General features: G+C 44.9%; 1 protein-coding gene across 1 annotated transcript; it reads left to right on the top strand.

The window, feature by feature from the left end:
- The first annotated feature begins 3,679 nt into the window (after positions 1 to 3,679).
- On the top strand, positions 3,680 to 16,331 carry NANS (N-acetylneuraminate synthase). Its single transcript, XM_054811046.1, has 6 exons — positions 3,680 to 3,854; positions 4,880 to 5,095; positions 9,615 to 9,714; positions 9,968 to 10,122; positions 11,187 to 11,453; positions 12,633 to 16,331. Exons 1-6 carry the CDS (start codon positions 3,723 to 3,725, stop codon positions 12,828 to 12,830), a joined length of 1,068 nt encoding a protein of 355 aa, XP_054667021.1. The 5' UTR covers positions 3,680 to 3,722; the 3' UTR covers positions 12,831 to 16,331.
- The last annotated feature ends 2,342 nt before the right edge of the window (positions 16,332 to 18,673 follow it).

The raw sequence follows: 18,673 nt of genomic DNA, 5'->3' as shown, positions 1-18,673 counted from the left end.
TTGCTTTGGTTTTGGTGTGTGTGGGTTTTTTCCCACAATATTGGGACTTGCAACAGCAGAACTGCTGAGACAACTGCAGTCCTGTATTTTGTATCACCAGTACATGGAAACCTACCTGATATTTTTACTGTCTCATTTCCAAGTTTAACCTTACACTAATCACCAGAAATCCACTGCCGCGGTCTCCTTTCCATTCTAGGAGCCCAATACTTTCAGTCTGTGTGTGTTCTTTGGTCATATCAGGGCTTAATGACTACGGTCAACAGGAAGGACTGTAAGGACTCTCCTGTCTTGCAGTGAATTTGATTGCTTAAGTGAACTGTCATAACCGGTAATTCGAGCTCCTTACATAACACAGCAGCTTCCAGTGGCGATAATTCCCTATCATCTACATATCTCCATCATATCCAGAACATTAGTTCTTAACTTCTGGGGTTTTTTTGATCAAGTCTATTCCACCAACACCTAGCTTTGCAGCTCTCCAGCAGCTTGTGTCAGGCAGCCACTACCCACTTTCCTTGTTCTTAATTCACCACCTGGATATTGCGTTTTAGTTATCAAAGAGGGGAATACCACAATGATCTCAACAAGGACCATTAATAACCTTCCAAATGTTCACTGGAAGGAGAGCTCCATGGTTAATGATTTTATGTAGCTGGTACCATGAGATGTGGCTGCTGTTTGATTATCTCCCAAGGGTGCCACTAATGCTACTCCTGAGTATGTACAAATTATATTTAGAGTCCAAGAGATCTTTCCAGTTTCCTTTTTTTTTACAGGCCTGTGGATTTTTTAATCTTTCAAAGTATGGAAGAGATACTAGGGGAAGACAGAAAGTAAGCCATATATGCCCTGGAGGAATGATGGGAGTGCAGAATAACTAACCACGTGAATTCCTCTGAAGGCAAAGTACTTCTTTCTTCAGAGCTGTTAACTCATAATTTTTCTCCACAGATACACATTTGTATAAAAGAAAAAAAACCCTGTAATTAATGTTAAGTAAACAAGTAATTCAATGTTTTCCAGTCTTATCAGGTTCAGCCAAGAGAAGATTGGAAGAAGGGAGAAATGGGGAAAATTTATCACCTTTTTTGAGATCACACTGATCTCTGGGTGGAATCTGTCCATGCAGCATAGCTTGGTTTGGTTTGATTCCTGACTGATAACATTATTGTAAAGCATATAGTTCTTGTCTTATTTTTATTGAACTTAAAATGTAGTTATCCAATGGTTATGGTCAATAAACCACTACGTGCAACAAATGCAAACAGACTGCTTATTAAGCTATTCCGTTAGTGTAACTGACCTGAAGAACCTGCTTTCATTTACATAGAAACTTGGTCCTCAAGCTTAACAACCAACTGTTTATTTCATACCTACAAATTTTCATTACAATGTTCTTCAACCTTAAGGTTCTGGAAGAAGTCAACTGTGATCTTGGGCAAAATGTCACAGCTAAGTTGCAAGTAGTTCATGAGGAAAGCAAAAGTTTGAGTGGAAAGAAGAGGTGTGTGTAGCATTACTTAACATTATTACAATCTTTTTCTGTTATACAGTGGTGTTTAGTTGAAACCACAGCAATACATCCTATTTTAAGTCAGTTTTGCTTCAAGGGAAAAGGAATTAAGATTTGTTTACCCACTTACTCAATTTGATTGTTGTTAGAATTGTATGTTTATGTTTTAAACTTTTAAATTATTTTTGTCTTACAAATAGTCTTACTTTGCTTATCTATATGTCCTGGTTTCAGCAGGGAGAGTTAATTTTCTTCCTAGCAGCTGGTATAGTGCTGTGTTTTGGATTTAGGATGAGAATAATGTTGATAGCACACTGATGTTTTTAGTTGTTGCCAAGCAGTCAAGGACTTTTCAGCTTCTCATACTGCCCTGCCAACGAGAAGGCGGGGGCAACCAAGATACTAGGAGGGGACACAGGCAGGGCAGCTGACCCAAACAGGCCAAAGGGATACTCCATACCATATGACATCATGCTCCGTATATAACTGAAGGCTGGCCGGGAGGCAGGATGGCTTGGGGTCTTGCAGAGCATCAACTGACTTTGGATGGTGAGAAAGTGTGCTCTTCATCACTTGTTTTGTAGATCATAAATGTATTCCTTTTATTTTTGTTTTGTCCTATTAAATTGTCTTTATCTCAAGCCACAAGGGTTTTTTTCCTTTTGCATTTCCAATTCTCTCCCCTATCCCACTGAGAGGGGGGAGTGACTGAATGGCCACGTGGTTGTTTTAGCTGCCAGCTGGGTTAAACCACAACCCTATATGTTTTAAGGCAAAATCATAATGCTAGAATATTCTGATCCATTCAAATAATTTGGTTCGAAATTTCTAAATATTTTTGCTGTGCATCTCCTTAAAAATGTGTAAAGCCTTGAAATTTTTCACTGAACAGCAATTCTGATTTCCACAAGGTGCACTTCTATGTAAGGAAAGAAAACAATAAGCAGGTTAGATGAAGAACCTGTAACTAGTTTGGGGATAACTATATTAAGCAACCTCTGCTAGGCGTACTCCATCCAACTATATTCAGCACAGTAACCTATGCAAATCTAAACCATGTGAATATAATCAACACACTTCCCATCAGGAAAATAACCTATTTTTTTGGCATGTCATAGAACAGGAAACTCACCTCGCTATAAAAAGCTGAAAGGTTATACTGAATAATTATCATGATTTTTTGTAACCACATGGCCAGGTGTAATGTCTAACTTGTTTCTGCCAATCTATTTGAAGCTATTATATGAATGAAAACATCGCTATTTCGGCACACAGTTATACGTCCATGCTGAGCTGAGCAGGGCTTTGTCAAGACCCAGCAGATGCAACGTGTAAGCAGGCCATGAGGCGCGCAACCCACATCTTGACCCAAACCCACAACTCCACACCTCACCGTTCGTTTTGGTGCATCATTGAAAGCTCGGTCTGAACCAAGTCCTTCTGGTAAATCCTGTGTCCACAGCCATTAAAGGTGTCAGGTACAGCACCCAGGGTTGGTTTGTGTTTCCGGGGAAATTGTGTTCTGCTACCGCAGAAGACATGGTTTTGGTGGTTGGTTTGTTGTTTGGGTTTTTTTTTGGGGGGGGGGGGGGGGGGCGAGGCTGGAGGTGGTCGTGCAGGCGCTTCGGGAGCAGTGGGCCCGCAGCACGCCCTGCCCGGGGCAGGCACACGGCCGAGCCCCTCCTGCGCTGCGGGCACGCCGCTGCGGTCCCCGCTCCGCTGCCGCCACCGCGCGGCAGGCAGGCGCCGGCAGGAGGGCGGGAGCAGCCGGCGGGTGCGTAGGGAAACCTCCGTCGTTCCCGGGCACAGGCACCCGCCGGCCGGGCCCCGGCCCCGCCCCAGAGGTGCCGGACTGGCTCTCGCCAGAATGCGGACGCCGTCCCGAGGCCACCAGGGAAGTCGGGCGGGGGCCCAGGCGGCCCAGGGGCCGGCACGCTGCCCACGCAGCGATGCCGTCGCGGCTCCGCCCGCGCTCGCAGCGCCACGCAGCTGCCACGCAGCCGCCACGCCACGCCTCGCGCCACTCCCTCCCGCCCGTCGGCAGCCCCGCCCGCCTCGCGGGAGGTGCCCAATGAGGCAGGCGGTGGCGGCCGGCCCCGCCCTCCGCAGCGCGGATTGGCTGCCCGCCGCAGGCCTAGGCGGTGGCGCCGCCGGGGACCGGGGAGCGGCGGCGCAGGCGCGCGCGGGCGGCGGTAGGGCCACCATCATGTCGCGGGAGTTCGAGCTGTGCCCCGGGCGCCGCATCGGCGGCGAGCACCCCTGCTTCATCATCGCGGAGATCGGGCAGAACCACCAGGGCGATCTGGACATCGCCAAGCGCATGATCCGCATGGCCAAGGTGCGCGCGGGGTGCTTTGCCTCCCGTGGGCGGGGTGGCCGGGGGGCGGGAGCGAGGCCGGGCCGGTGGGGCGCCGCGGCGGGCAGGGCTGGCCCGTCTCCCTCAGCGCTTCCTTCTGCCCCGGGTGAGGCAGGCAGCGAGAAGGTAGCTGCAGGGAGGCGGTCGCGGTGAGGGCTGGCGCAGCGGGTGCTTCCTTCGTAGCCTTCGGCCTGTGCCTCGCAGGCTGAGGTCACATCGTATTCGTTTTCAGGAAGCCCCTACGTCGTTCACGGACACACACGTGTGCATACACAGACAAACCCAGGCAGATTATGTAGTCTCCGAGGGGTCACAGCAGTCCTCCAGTTGTGACATAAGTTGACCGCGAATATAGGAGGGATTAAGTAACAGCTGTCTCTGATGAGCCTCCAATTTGTCTTGATTGCATTAGGGTTTTTTCGAGGTAATACGTATGACATCCAGTACGACAGCTGAGCTGTTCTAAAATTTGGTATTATATACATTAGATATACCTGTGTAAGAAAATGGTGTACCATCGCTGAAGGAGAAGTCGGGGCATACTGTGTTGAGACCTGTAACTGTGGTATAAGGGCAAAACAGTGTAGTGAGAATTTAACTTCACCGTTTGTGTCACTGCAAACAAATTTCAGATTCATGCTCCTTGTTCCACAGAACCCTGTCACTTGTTTTCATACAAAATTATCATGTGACAGCTGAGGTTGGAAAACTCCGCAGAAATCAACTCTTCAAATAAGTGGCATGCATAGCAAGTACAAAACTGAATGTTTTGTACTTTTAGTTTGACGCCTTTCTAGACTGCTGCTTGACTACGGGCATTTTGAAATAAACGGATGCATATGTGTCCAGGTCCTTTGTCACTCCATGTTCATACCATTCCTGTGATTGCTGTGATGATAATGTGGAACATAAATGGGAACATTAATTGTACAGTCCTTGTGCTCAAACTTGGGATGAGTGCAGTTTCACTTGCACTTCCACTCAGTGTGCACCAGCTTGTTTTGCAGGAATGTGGAGCAGACTGTGCTAAGTTCCAGAAGAGCGAACTGGAGTACAAATTCAACAAGAAAGCCTTAGAAAGACCCTATACCTCTAAACATTCCTGGGGAAAGACCTATGGGGAGCACAAGCGCCACTTGGAGTTTAGTCATGACCAATATAGAGAGCTCAAGAAATATGCAGAAGAGATTGGCATTTTCTTCACAGCTTCTGGCATGGATGAGGTAAGTAAGCCATACTGGAATAACAGGCAGAGTCCAGTTGTTGTGTCTTCTGGTGGGTTGACCCTGGCTGGAGGCCAGGTGCCCACCAGAGCTGCTCTATCACTGCCCCTTAACTAGACGGGAGAAAAAAGATAACAAAAGGCTTGTGGGTCGAGGTAAGGACAGGGAGAGATCGTCTACCAGCTACTGTCATGGGCAAAACAGACTAAACTTAGAAAAAAATTAATTTATTATCAAGCAAAACAGAGTACAGCAATGACAAATAAAACCAAATCTTAAAACTTCTCCCCCCACCCGTCTTTCCCAGGCTCAACTTCACTCCCAGTTTCTCTCCCTCCTCCCCCCAAAGCAGCACAGGGGGATGGGGAATGGGGGTTGTGGTCAGTTCATCACACGTTGTCTCTGCCGCTCCTTCCTCCTCAGGGGGAGGACTCCTCACACTCTGCCCCTGCTCCAGCCTGGGGTCCCTCTCACAGGACACAGTCCTCCATGAACTTCTCCAGTGTGAGTCCTTCCCACGGGCTGGAGTTCTTCATGGACTGCTGCAGCATGGGTCTGTCCCACAGGGTGCAGACCTTCAGGACCAGACTGCTCCAGCACGGGTCCCCCACGGGGTCACAAGTCCTGCCAGCAAACCTGCTCCAGCCTGGGCTCCTCTCTCCATGGGGCCACAGGTCCTGCCAGGAACCTGCTCCAGCGTGGACTTTCCACAGGGTCACAGCCTCCTTCAGATGTCTCCACTTGCTTCAGCATGGGGTCCTCCACGGGCTGCAGGTGGAGTCTCTGCTCCCCACCATCCTCCATAGGCTGCAGGGGGACAGCCTGCCTCACCATGCTCTTCTCCATGGGCTGCAGGGGAATCTCTGCTCCGGTGCCTGGAGCACCTCCTGCCCCTCCTTCTGCACTGACCTTGGTGTCTGCAGAGTTTCTCACATCTTCTCACTCCTCTCTCTGGCGGCAAAAGCTCCTGCTAGGTTTTTTTTTTCCTTCTTAACTATGTTACCCCAGAGGCGCTACCACCGCCACTGATGGGCTCAGCCTTGGCCAGTGGTGGGTCTGTCTTGGAGCCGGCTGGCATTGGCTCTGTCAGACACAGGGGAAGCTTATAGCAGCTTCTCTCAGAAGCCGCCCCTGTAGCTCCCCGCCGCTACCAAAACCTTGCCACACAAACCCAATACGTGTCTATTGGTTATTACTTAGGCACAATGTTTCTTGTGTAAAATGAACACTAAATGTGTGTGGACGTTGAATTTCTAAATGAGGAAACTAGAGTAATTCTTGTATTGTAATACAATTGTAATTCTGCCAGTTCACTTGTGTCTCTTCAATGGTTGAGTAGTAGATGGCTGAACATTTTGGAAGACGTGCCGTGTATGCTTAGGTGTTTATGCACAGTAAATCATCTTAGAGACAAGGCCTCAGCTGAACTCCATAACAATCAAGGCTTTGAGAGTTTACATTGAGACTGTAATCTGATCACTATCTGGTGTTGTCTGGTATATTGGCTCCAAACGTTTCAAACTCCCCTCTGTATTCAAACTAGATTACTTTCTCAATCCCTATAATTTCCCTCTTTTTTCCTTTCTGCTGTTTACTAGACCCTAGTTGGTGTTTCTAAGCAGCAGAAATGCTTATATTCCTTTTTCTTTTACTAATCTCATGGAGAGGGTCTCCACCTTGCCCTGTTACTTCTGAAACATTTACTGATTTTTGTCATTGGGCTCTTGAACAGTCACCAGCTTATAAACTCCATGAAGCTCATCTGCAGCTGTTCCCCCTTAAGAGATGTATCTTTAACTCTTGCATGTTGCCTATCTGTAAATGATGTCAACAGTATTAACAAATACTATGTACAATTGAAAAGCATAAACTGGAAAGATCAGGTAACAGTTAATCCTCAATATAGATCAGAGATTACAGGTTGTTTTACTTTGTGGCCTAGAAAATATAGAGAACCAAACTGAAAGAGACCCTCCAGAAGTAAGCTAGTCACTCTTGCATAACACAAGCACAGCAATGGCCATGTCTTTCCAGGATGGGACAAGGATGGGATTTATTTAATATTTTAAGGTGATTGGTTCAGTGCCTCACTCTCCTTATCATCTGAGAGAATTCATGATGTATCAGCTTGATCTCCTTTCTCATTATTTTTTGTCTTGCCTCATCTGACATAAAAGTTCATACTTTTCTTGTATCTCCTCCCTGTGTGTTTGAACACCATTATCACATCTCTTTTCTGTTTTGTATTCTCTGGACTGAGCAATTTCAATTCTTTCAACCTTTTTATGCTGTCTTTTCTAGTCCTCTGGCCACTCTCATTGCTTCTATCAACTTACTATCCTATTGACCAAAATCCTTGAATTGCTGTGCCCCACCTGAGATAGTACGAGCACCAAATACCATAAAAAATTACTTCAGATGTGTGACAGACAAAAAGGTGTTTTACATGTATTGCGATAGCCTGATGCCACAGACTCAGAAATAGATCTGTGAGAAGAGGGTGTTGTGATGTTTCTTTTATTGTTATCTTCATGTCTAGAAGACCTGAACAGCACCTACTCCTTTAAGAAAAGAGTAATTAAATCTTGGACTTCTATATCTGGAATCTTAAAGACCCATATGCCTTTGGGGGAAAAAAATCACACTCTTTGATTTTAAAACCTACAGATTCTAAAGGCTATAGTGCAATGCAGAACACCTTTCATATGCAGCAGCTAAGATCACTTTCCACCTCTGGGATCTCTCTTTTTCTCAAGATGCTGTGCTCCTTTGTGTCTGGCGTCATCAGCTAATAAACAGTACTGATACATGTTTGTGCCCTCTTTTTTCGAACAGTAATTATATTACACAGCTCATGAGATTTCTGGTGGCATTTCTGCAAGACATGGGTTTGGAATTTGCAGCAAACATGGTGTAAATTGACATCATAAGTCCCTGAGAGTGCATTAACTTCTGTAAATTGAACATAATCTCTGGAACTCCAGCTGTGCTGAAGAGGTTGAATTGTGTGTTTAACTATAGGAGGAAATCAGTGAAGTGGTGTTTGAAGTAAATATAAAGACTATGAGTAATTCCTTTATCTACTCTGTTTCAGTGTGTACTGGAGACAAAACAGGATCCCATTGCACCACTCCCTTTAATGTCATCCCTATTATCTGAGATTACTTCCTGTTCCTTGAATCTCTTACAGAAAAGCTGCCAGTTTTCAAGAGCCATTTACCTAATCAAGAGTGGCCTTAGATATGAGGTCTATCTGTCATATTTCATTTTGTGTAGTCACCTCAGATTAGATCTGTGGCTTTTTAATATAGCATATTCATTGTATTCATGCAGAATGCATCTCAGTGAATAAACTATATTAAAGAGATATTATGCATCCTAGGTATAAGAAATTAAATCTACATCATAATTATGATAGAAAAAATAGACTGAAGATGATTTGGTTCTCTTTTAGACATTAGCACTCTTTCTCTGGCAATAAGTAAATTTGACTGCAACAAGGAATGAGGTGAAGAAATTAAAAGTGTTTGTGGGTGGTTGAAAGGGGATGAAATTAGGTAACTACTTCATTGTTTTCCTTGAATGTGAATGGAGGATTTCAGTATTCCTTGCCTATGATACGTTTAGGATTTTCTTCCTTAAAAGTACTATTTTTTAAAAGGCCACTTACTGATGCGATACTGATTTTCATGGAGCCTCCAATAATTCCTGAATTGTCTTCATTATAGCGCACACATTTTTAGAAGAAAGCAGAGTATAATTAACATTTGAGTAAACTGTTTTATAGTCTTTTCTTTGACATAGTTTATATTTATTTTCTAGTATCTCTCCTAGAAGCAAATCTGTTTTGGATTTCTCTTTTTGGGCACTAACTTTTTTTCAGGTGCTTATTCAGTATACTCATACAGTTTTTCAGAGTGACAGATCTATTCAGGAAAACTGTCTGTAGTTTTAAACACTGTTTGTGATTTAGTATTTCTGGCCTGCAGGAAGTACGTGGCAGGAATACTGCCTGCATGCCTGTAGTACATTTCTTCAACAGGTGAGCTCCCGTCTGCAGGTAGTTGCTCTCTCTGGTAGTGCCAAAAAAAAAAAAAAAAAAAGGAAGAATGCTGTGGCCCACAAGCTCATCTGGAAGTTAGAGGAGCGGTGGAGCTCACCTGTACTAAGCAGCTGTACCTAGAACTGGCTTGACTAGCTATGGCTTGGAGACCAAAGAGACTGCCTTAAGACAGGGATCCCAGTCAAAAACCTGTGGAAAATCTTTTTTTGTAATATAAGTATAGAAGAAGGCATCTCAGTAATACTTTATCTGGAGGGAAGTCAGAAACTAGTATCCTTGGAATAGTAAATTTATTTCAGGAACAGTGGATGTTGGGGGTATATATACATAGGACCTATTTAATTAAGCTTTGGCTTTGCTGTTTTGAAGGGTAGTTTATTTCCCAGCATGGTAGTTCTTTCTCTTTAATCCAGCTGAAGTGGTATGTTAAAATACAGTGGTTTCTTTTCCTTGTAGATGGCTGTGGAATTTCTACATGAACTGGATGTTCCATTTTTCAAAGTAGGATCAGGAGATACAAACAATTTTCCATATTTGGAAAAGACTGCAAAGAAAGGTAAGCATTTTCTTTTGAGCTGTCTTGGTAAATATCACTGTATCTCAGTAGATCAGTTATTAGATCTTTCCTCCAATTGATTTTTGAAAAAAATCTAAACTACCGTTAGAATAAAATCACCCTCAGACTTGGCGGGGTGGGGAGTTCACCCAGCTTCCTTTTTGACTGAATTAATTTACTTCAAGAATTTAATTTAATCTTGTATAGCTTTCTTACAGACCTAGGACAAATGTGCATGTTTTCTAATGACTAGGTCGCCCAATGGTGATTTCCAGTGGGATGCAGTCAATGGACACAATGCATCAGGTTTATCAGATTGTGAAGCCCATCAATCCAAACTTCTGCTTCCTGCAATGCACCAGTGCATACCCGCTTCAGCCAGAGGATGTCAATCTCCGTGTTATATCGGTCAGTGAATAACCCGGAGCGAGCCATGGGCAGGGTACTAGAGAAGGGCTATGCACTTTTATTGAGATATATTTCCAGGTCTTAGGCATGCTGGAATTTGCTTCTGAGAAGTTAGAAGATGTGTCATGTTCCTCTAATCCATGCACGTGTTGAAGTAAAAATACCCATTGGATCCTCTTTTAGCAGAACTCCGCCTTGAGGAATATGATAAAAGGTGTTAGGGGAATATTTGCAATTAAACAGAGGAAAATATGACATATGGTTAACAGGTTAACCTTGTGCGTTGTAGTACAAAGAAAAATGATGTAGACTGTTACCATTAGGAAAGTGCATGGAATTGAGAACATAATTCTAAATAGGGGGCTAGACTAGAAACTTTTGTTAAAAAGGCTTAATGTGAATATCAGAGCAATGAAGAAAATGGGTTAGGCTCTTGTATAGTTTCCTTTGCTGAAAATATTGCTTGGATATGCCTGATAATGATGCAAGAAAACTTTCCCAAATTGACCAGTGTTCAAGCACTTGCCTAGCTTTATGCATGCATAGTATGTTATTTTTAGTAGAACGAGACATAGCTGCATTTCATTGCCTTTAGGATTAAGTGACTGTCGCCTATGTATTGCTGAAGGGATTGCTTCAGATTTTAAATATGGGGTTGAAGAAATCTGCTTTGGATACAGGTTAAGTTTAACCAGTCCACCGGATTCTTGGATGAAAATAGAGCACTATCCTATTGCTGTAACTTACAGTGATGTAGACTTTGAAGACCTTGAAGAGTACAACTGAATTAAAAGGAAAAGCATAAGAGAAGTTGTAGAATAGAACATACCTCCTTTTCCTGGTCAGTAATGATAATCCTAGTGAAATTCTTAAAACACAATGGTCGGTAATGCAGTGTGACTTGTTCAATATAAAAAAAAAAAAAATAATTTGCAGCATAATCAACTGTTTGTTTTGTGGCACAGTAATTGTCCATAGTTCTTATTATAGTTATCACTGTTAAATTTGCTTTGTCTTTGAATTTGCTACCTTGGTAATTCAGACCAACTCTGTTATGATTCAAGGCATATCAGTCAGCTTTTCCTGATATCCCCATTGGCTATTCGGGACACGAAACGGGCATAGCCATTTCAGTGGCAGCTGTTGCTATGGGTGCTAAAGTACTGGAACGCCACGTAACTCTCGACAAAACATGGAAAGGAAGTGACCACCAAGCATCCCTGGAACCAGATGAACTGGCAGAGTTAGTGAAAGCCATCCGTACTGTGGAAAAAGCAATGGGTTCTCCAGTCAAACAACTCTTGCCCTGTGAAATGGCTTGCAATGAAAAGGTAACTTTTGCTTTTGATTCAAGTATAGCTGAAACTCATTTAGACCTATAGCTAATAACTATATTCAGAAAAACAGCCTGCTCATTGTTTATCGTAGCAGTGTTTCTGCCTCTGCACTCAAAAATCTCTGCTGCTAAGTAGCAGCATACATAGTGTTTATGCTTTGCGCACTGTAATGTTAGTGTAGATCTGTCATTTTCCATAAACTGCTATTTCTGGCAGTCAGTAACTATTTTTACCAAAGCCTAATGTTGGCAATTTTGAATATAATGGAGTTCTCAGTATATCATCCAGTGGTTAACCAATTGGGTAGAATCATGGAATCATTTAGGTTGGAAAAGATCATCAAGTCCAACTGTTAACCTAGCACTGCCAAGTCCAGCCACTAAATCATGTCCCTAAACGCCACATCTACGTGTGTTTTAAATACCTCTGGGGATGCCACTTCCCTGGGCAGCCTGTTCCAGTGCTTGACAACCCTTTTGGTGAAGTGATTTTTCCTCATATCCAATCTGAACCTCTTCTGGTGCAATGTGAGGCCATTTCTTCTTCTCCTATTGCTTGTTACGTGGGAGAAGGCCAACACCCACCCGACTACAGCCTCCTTTCAGGTAGTTGTAGAGAGTGAGAAGGTGTCCCCTCAGCCTCCTTTTCTCCAGACTAAGCAACCCCAGTTCCCTCAGCTGCTCCTTGTAAGACTTGTGCTCTAGACTCTTCACCAGCTTTGTTGCCCTTCTCTGGACATGCTCCAGCACCTCAATGTCCTTCTTGTACTGAGGGGCCCAAAACTGAACACGGTACTTGAGGTGCAGCCTCACTAGTGCCCAGTAACAAAGCAGTTGATAATAGTAAGAGGAGTAATAGGTCTCTATGACTGTATATGAGCTGCTTTTATACTAACCTAGAATACTAGTCAGTCTAATCAGTTTCTGATTCTGAAAAATTCCAGTGAGCCATTCTCTGATCCCAGAAAGGATCCAGATGTTCCCAGCAGCCTTGTTGCAGTGAAAGTTTCCAAGCTAACTCAACTTTCATTTAGAATAAGAAGCAATGGGGAGAGCAGTTCCACACAACCTGTTTCCAAGTAACTGCAGAATATTTTTTAGCATTTTTGGTATAGTAAGCCTAGGAATGTGTTTGACTTAAACTTTTATTTTTATTATTATTTCTCCCTTGTAGCTGGGAAAGTCTGTTGTGGCGAAAGTGGCAATTCCTGAAGGTGCAGTACTGACGCTTGACATGCTGACAGTGAAGGTGGGAGAGCCTAAGGGATTTCCTCCAGAAGCCATCTTTGATCTAGTGGGCCAGAAGGTTAAAAAAAGTATCGAAGAAGATGAAACTGTCACTGAGCAAGCAGTGAAAAAAGTGAAGTGCTAAACCAAAGCACTCCATTCCATATTTCATGATGTAGTACTGCACTACTGCACAACATTTCAGTATAGCAGCATGGTAGGTTAGAAGAAAGGGGTGTAATTATGAGCATCCAAGGAGGTTAGAATTTTCAAGTTCTCATTAGCAGGAAGTTTCTGCAGCCACTGGGTATAAATTATGAAGAGCAATTTTATTAGAAACTGTATAGCATTGTGTCTAGAAAATACCATGCTCCTCCTTTTTGCATTCCACTTAAGCTAGATTTATTTGGAGTGTTGCCAAATCTAAGACCACAATCTACTGCTTTCCAGCTTCCCTTTTCTTTTAAGAACACACTAAATCACAAAAATTTTGTCCACACTTTGAATTGGTCTAACACTGTATCTTTTGATCTTTCTTTCTTTTCTGCTGTTTTCCTCACCCCTGTGATAACAGGATGCTAGTTGGTGTTGAATGCAGATAAGTGAAAGTTTACATACACTGAACAGAAAACTGCACATGCAACCTCATGGATCTTTCTCAAGATGAAAGCCTTAAGATAAAAAGTCTCAAGGTAAAGCAGTGGGTTGCAGGAATCCGCACTCTGGGGAAAATTTAACTCCTTGAGAAAGCGCGGTTCTCAAGAGACAGTACCAAGAAAGGAAGCAAACTGGATATGTAGAAAGGTCCCATTTAAAGGGCAAGAGAAAGAGCCTGTTTGTACTTTTTGTAAACTGAAAGGCAAGAGGGCAAGCCAGACAGATTAAGGAGGGGGAAAAATAGATCTGAGATAGATCAGTGAAAATAAACTTAGGTCAAAAGCCTCTATTATGAACTGAGCAAAGCCTGGAATCTTACATCAATTCTTCAGTGCATTTGGATACATCTGTATCTGGGGGCAACTTCTCGGGTGGGAAGCCAAATGCTGGTGAAGATTCAGCGGCTGCCTTCCTGTACTAACAAGCAAATACACTGGGTTGTTTCCCCCCCCGCCAACACTGGTGTTTGAGACAGCCGAGGCTGGCTGCTTAACTAGATCACATCACTGTGCTTCAGCATAATAGTCAATGCTCCTCTTGCTGTGTGCTTTGCTCTTGCATCACAGCTTCTCACTTTTCAAGTAAGAAATGCAATCCCACTCCTATCAGCCCGCTGCTCTTCCCTATGTCCTGGAAGGAGCCATATGGCAGCAGCCGCAAACCAGGCATCCCTCAATTAGCTTGGTTAACACAGGTCTGTTCTGGACTAATTCATCTGCACTTTTTTGTGGTGACATCATTTACTAGTGATGATTATTTGGAACTTGCTACCTCTTGGTCATGAGTTGGTGAAGTATCTTGAATTTGGTGGTGGTGTTTTTGTACCTGTAAGCTGTTCACTTTCAAAGTGTTTACCCTTCTGCAATTCTGAGGAAACTGGATTTGTATCTTTAAACTGGGAAGGAGACACTCTTTGAATCATGTGCTTGCCCATATGTGAGCTCTGATTGATGCAATATGCTTGCCTTTCATTGAAAAACTACTCAATTGTTAAAAGATTTCTTTTTTTATTTCAAATTTGAAAAATAAATTTAGAATATATAACAAGCTATTGTTTTTGAGTTTCAACCTATGATCAGATCTTGACTTTGCCAGCACCGGTGATGATTCCAGGGCCTTTAGTATTTAAACCCCGTAAGATTACCTGACCTGCTTCAAGTAGCAGTGGTTCTTCACTCCAGCAGGGCTTGTCCTAGAGGCTGCTGTAAACACAGGCTCCAAAAATTTCCAGGACTTTAATTAATGTATTAGGGAAAAAAATTAATTATTCCTATACAGAAACTTGCAAGCTGTCCATACATTTTTATCCAGCAGCAGTTAAAAGAGCCTTTGCAAGTAGGACACAAAAATAAATTAAGCACAAGTGCCTCACTGAGCTAGTGTTTTTATTGCACCTGTCCGTCCTCCAGGCATTTCATCTTCTATTGAGGGTGATACACAACTGTTTGTCATGCTTCCACTCTGTGAGGGAAGAATAGGGCCACCCAGAAGCCCAGTTCAGAATCTCACAAATAAGACCAGCTAATGGCTATTAAGCGTGGCTACAGAAGCCCCTACTTCAGCTTTACTTGAAGGGACCTTTACAACAGTTGGTGCCTGTATTGGGTTTGCGTGGCAAGGTTTTGGTACAGAAGGGCTACAGGATGGCTTCTGCGAGAAGCTGCTAGAAGCTTCCTGTCCTGGGTTCAGCTAGGATGGAGTTAATTTTCACCAGAAGGTGGGATGGGACGCAGCCAGGACAGGTGACCCAGACTACCGAAAGGGGGTATTCCATTCCATGTGACATCATGCTCAGTATAAAAGGGGGGCTGGTTGGGGAGGGGTGGCATGGCTCCAGGAGGACGACCCAGCTTCGGGATGGGTCTGAGTTGTATGGTCATTGGGTGAGAAACTGCAATGTGTCACCAGTTTTGTGTATTCTGTTAAGTACTGTTGCTGTCATTTCCCTCTCCCTTTGCTGTCCCAGTAAACTGTCCTTATCACAACCCACAAGGCTTTGCCTTTATCTTTCCCTTTCTCCTCCCCATCCCACCGTGGGAGGTGAGGGGGGTGAGTGAGCGGCCACGTGGTGCTGAGCTGCTGACTGGGGCTAAACCACGACACTTCTGCCATGTCCGATAGAGCCAATGCCACCCAGCTCCAAGATGGACCTGCCGCTAGCCAAGGCCAAGCCAGTCAGCAGTGGTGGTAGTGCCTCTGGGATAACATAGTTAAGGAGGAAAAAAACCTAGCGGGAGCTTTTGCAGCCAGAGTGAGAAGATAGGAGAAGCTTTGCAGGCACCAAGGTCAGTGCAGAAGGAGGGGCAGGAGGTGCTCCAGGTGCTGGAGCAGAGATCCCCCTGCAACCTGTGGTGAAGACCATTGTGAGGCAGGCCGTCCCCCTGCAGCCTGTGGAGGAGGGATGATGGGGAGCAGGGATTCCACCTGCAGACCATGGAGGACCCTACACCGAAGCAAGTGGAGACATCTGAAGGAGGCTGTGACCCTGTGGAAAGTCCATGCTGGAGCAGGTTCCTGGCAGGACCTGTGGCCCCATGGAGAGAGGAGCCCAGGCTGGAGCAGGTTTGCTGGCAGGACTTGTGACGCTGTGGGGGACACACACTGGAGCAGTCTAGTCCTGAAGGTCTGCACCCCGTGGAAGGGACCCACATTGGAGCAGTTCATGAAGGACTGTAGCCCGTGGGAAGGACTCACACTGGAGAAGTTCATGGAGGACTGTGTCCTGTGAGAGGGACCCCAGGCTGGAGCAGGGGCAGAGTGTGAGGAGTCCTCCCCCTGAGGAGGAAGGAGCGGCAGAGACAACGTGTGATGAACTGACCACAACCCCCATTCCCCATCCCCTGTGCTGCTGGGGGGAGGAGGGAGAGAAACTGGGAGTGAAGTTGAGCCCAGGAAAGAGGGGTGGGTGGGGGGAGGTGTTTTAATATTTGGTTTTATTTCTCATTAGTCCACTCTATTTTGCTTGATAATAAATTGGATTAATTTTTTCTAAGCCGAGTCTGTTTTGCCTGTAATGCTAATTGGTGAACAATCTCTCCCTGTCCTTATCTTGACCCATGAGCCTCACGTTATATTTTCTCTCCCCTGTCCAGCTGAGGAGGGGAGTGATAGAGTGGCTTTGGTGGGCACCTGGCCTCCAGCCATGGTCAACCCACCACAGTGCCAGGTTTTGATTTTCCTGAGATGATACTTGTCATGGTTTAGCCCCAGCTGGGAGCTGAGCTCCATGTCGCCATTCACTCACTCCTTTTCCCTCCTCCTCTCTCCCCCCTGTATGATGGGGAGAAGAATCAGAAGAAAAAGGTAAAACTCGTGGGTTGGGATAAGGACAGTTTACTGGGACAGCAAAGGGAGAGGAAAATAACAACAACATAGAATATACAAAGCACATGATAATGCAATTTGCTGACCAGACAACGACCAGACAGTCACAGAGGAAACAGTTGCAGAGCATCCAGAAGCCACAGCTTGTCCCCAGCCAGTCCCTTTATATGCTGAGCATGACATCATATGGTATGCAATATGCCTTTGGCTAGTTTGGGTCACCTGTCCTGGCTGTGTTCCATCCTAGCTTCTTGTGAAAATTTAACTATCCCAGCCAAAACCCACCCTTAATTCTATACCATGCCCAGATCCTACACTTTCCAATCAATCACCACCATTTTCCTTGTCTTTGAGACAGATATATACACCTACACATGTATAATTCCTTTGCTTGACAACCCTTTAGGTGAAGAAATCTTTCCTCATATCCAATCTAGACCTCCCCTGGCATAACTTGAGGCCTCTTGTCCTATCACTTGCTAGTTGGGAGAAGAGACCAACACCCACCTGGCTACAACCTCCTTTCAGGTAGTTGTAAAGAGCAAGAAGGTCTCCCCTCAGCCTCCTTTTCTCCAGGCTAAACAACCCCAGTTCCCTCAGCCACTCCTCATAAACTGCTCTAGACCCTTCACCAGCTTCATTGCCCTTCTCTGGACACACTCCAGCACCCAAATGTCTTTCTTGTAGTGAGGGGCCCAAAACTGAACGCAATACTTGAGGTGTGGCCTCCCCAGTGCTGAGTACATAGGGACATAATAGTAGTAGTGATGACATACAATGGCAGAATTATTTAGGAATTAACATCATACAATTCAACTTATTGGCTAGTCTCACCCAAAAGCAAATCCCTTTGAGGTACACATCGGACTGCCCCGTCATTCTGCATCACCCACCAAGAGCACCCAGGTCCTTGAGCAAAAGCAATCCCACAGATGGGTTTGCCTTTGCCTGAAGCAGGGGTAACCCAGACTGTCTTCTGTGACAGGTTCTTCATGTGCACTGCAGAGACTTTATCCCCTTCCACAGTATGTGGAAGTTTTGATTGGGCAGGGCCAGCTCGATTGGTGGATCCCCTGGTGTTAACTAACCAGGTGGCCTTTGCTAAATATGTATCCCAATGCTTGACGTTCCTACCACCCATTGCTCTCAGTGTAGTCTTTAAACAGTCAATTTTATAATTTGATTTTCCCAGAGGCTGGTGCATGACAGGGGATGTGATACACCCACACAATGCCTTGCTCTTTGGCCCAGGTGTCTATGAGGTTATTTATGAAATGAGTCCCATTGTCTGACTCAATTCTTTCTGGGGTGCCATGTCACCACAGCACTTGCTGTTCAAGGCCCAGGACAGTGTTCTGGGCGGTGGCATGGGGCACAGGATATGTTTCCAGCTATGCAGTGATTGCTTCCACCTTTATAGGCACATGGCATTTGTTTTGGTGGGTCGGCGGGGGTGTGATATAATCAATCTGCCAGGCGTCCCCATATTTATATTCCAGCCATCGTCCTCCATACCAGAAAGGCTTTAACCACTTGGCTTGCTTGATTGCAGTAGATGTTTCTCATTCATGGATAACCTCTGCAATAGTGTCCATGGTCAAGTCTACCCATCAATCATGATCCCATCTATACGTCAGATTTCTTCCTTGATGACCTGAGGTGTCCTGGGCCCACCCAGCTATAAATAATTCACCTATATGTTGCCGGTCCAGATCCATCTGAGCCACTTCAGTCTTAGCAGCCTAATCCACTGCTGGTTGTTTTGATGTTCCTCAGTGGCCTGAGTCTTGGGTACGTGGGCATCTACGTGATGCACTTTCACAACCAGCTTCTCTAGCCAGACAGCAATGTCTTGCCACAGCGGGGCAGCCCAGATGCGTTTGCCTCTGTGCTGCCAGTTCCTCTGCTTCCATTGCTGTAATCACCCCCACAGGGCATTGGCCACTATCCATGAGTCAGTACAGAGGTAGAGCATTGGCCACTTTTCTTGATCAGCAATGTCTAAAG

Source organism: Grus americana, chromosome Z, assembly GCF_028858705.1.
Source record: "Grus americana isolate bGruAme1 chromosome Z, bGruAme1.mat, whole genome shotgun sequence".
NCBI classification, from domain to species: Eukaryota; Metazoa; Chordata; class Aves; order Gruiformes; family Gruidae; genus Grus; species Grus americana.
Note: the sequence above shows the minus strand (reverse complement) of the source record. Positions and strands in the feature narration are given on the sequence as shown.

Excerpts from the sequence above, each read along its gene's own strand:
- NANS (XM_054811046.1), top strand. The coding sequence starts at position 3,723 with ATGTCGCGGGAGTTCGAGCTGTGCCCCGGGCGCCGCATCGGCGGCGAG. Across the intron at positions 9,715-9,967 it reads GGAAAAGACTGCAAAGAAAG|GTCGCCCAATGGTGATTTCC; the intron begins GTAAGCATTTTC and ends TCTAATGACTAG. Across the intron at positions 11,454-12,632 it reads AAATGGCTTGCAATGAAAAG|CTGGGAAAGTCTGTTGTGGC; the intron begins GTAACTTTTGCT and ends TCTCCCTTGTAG.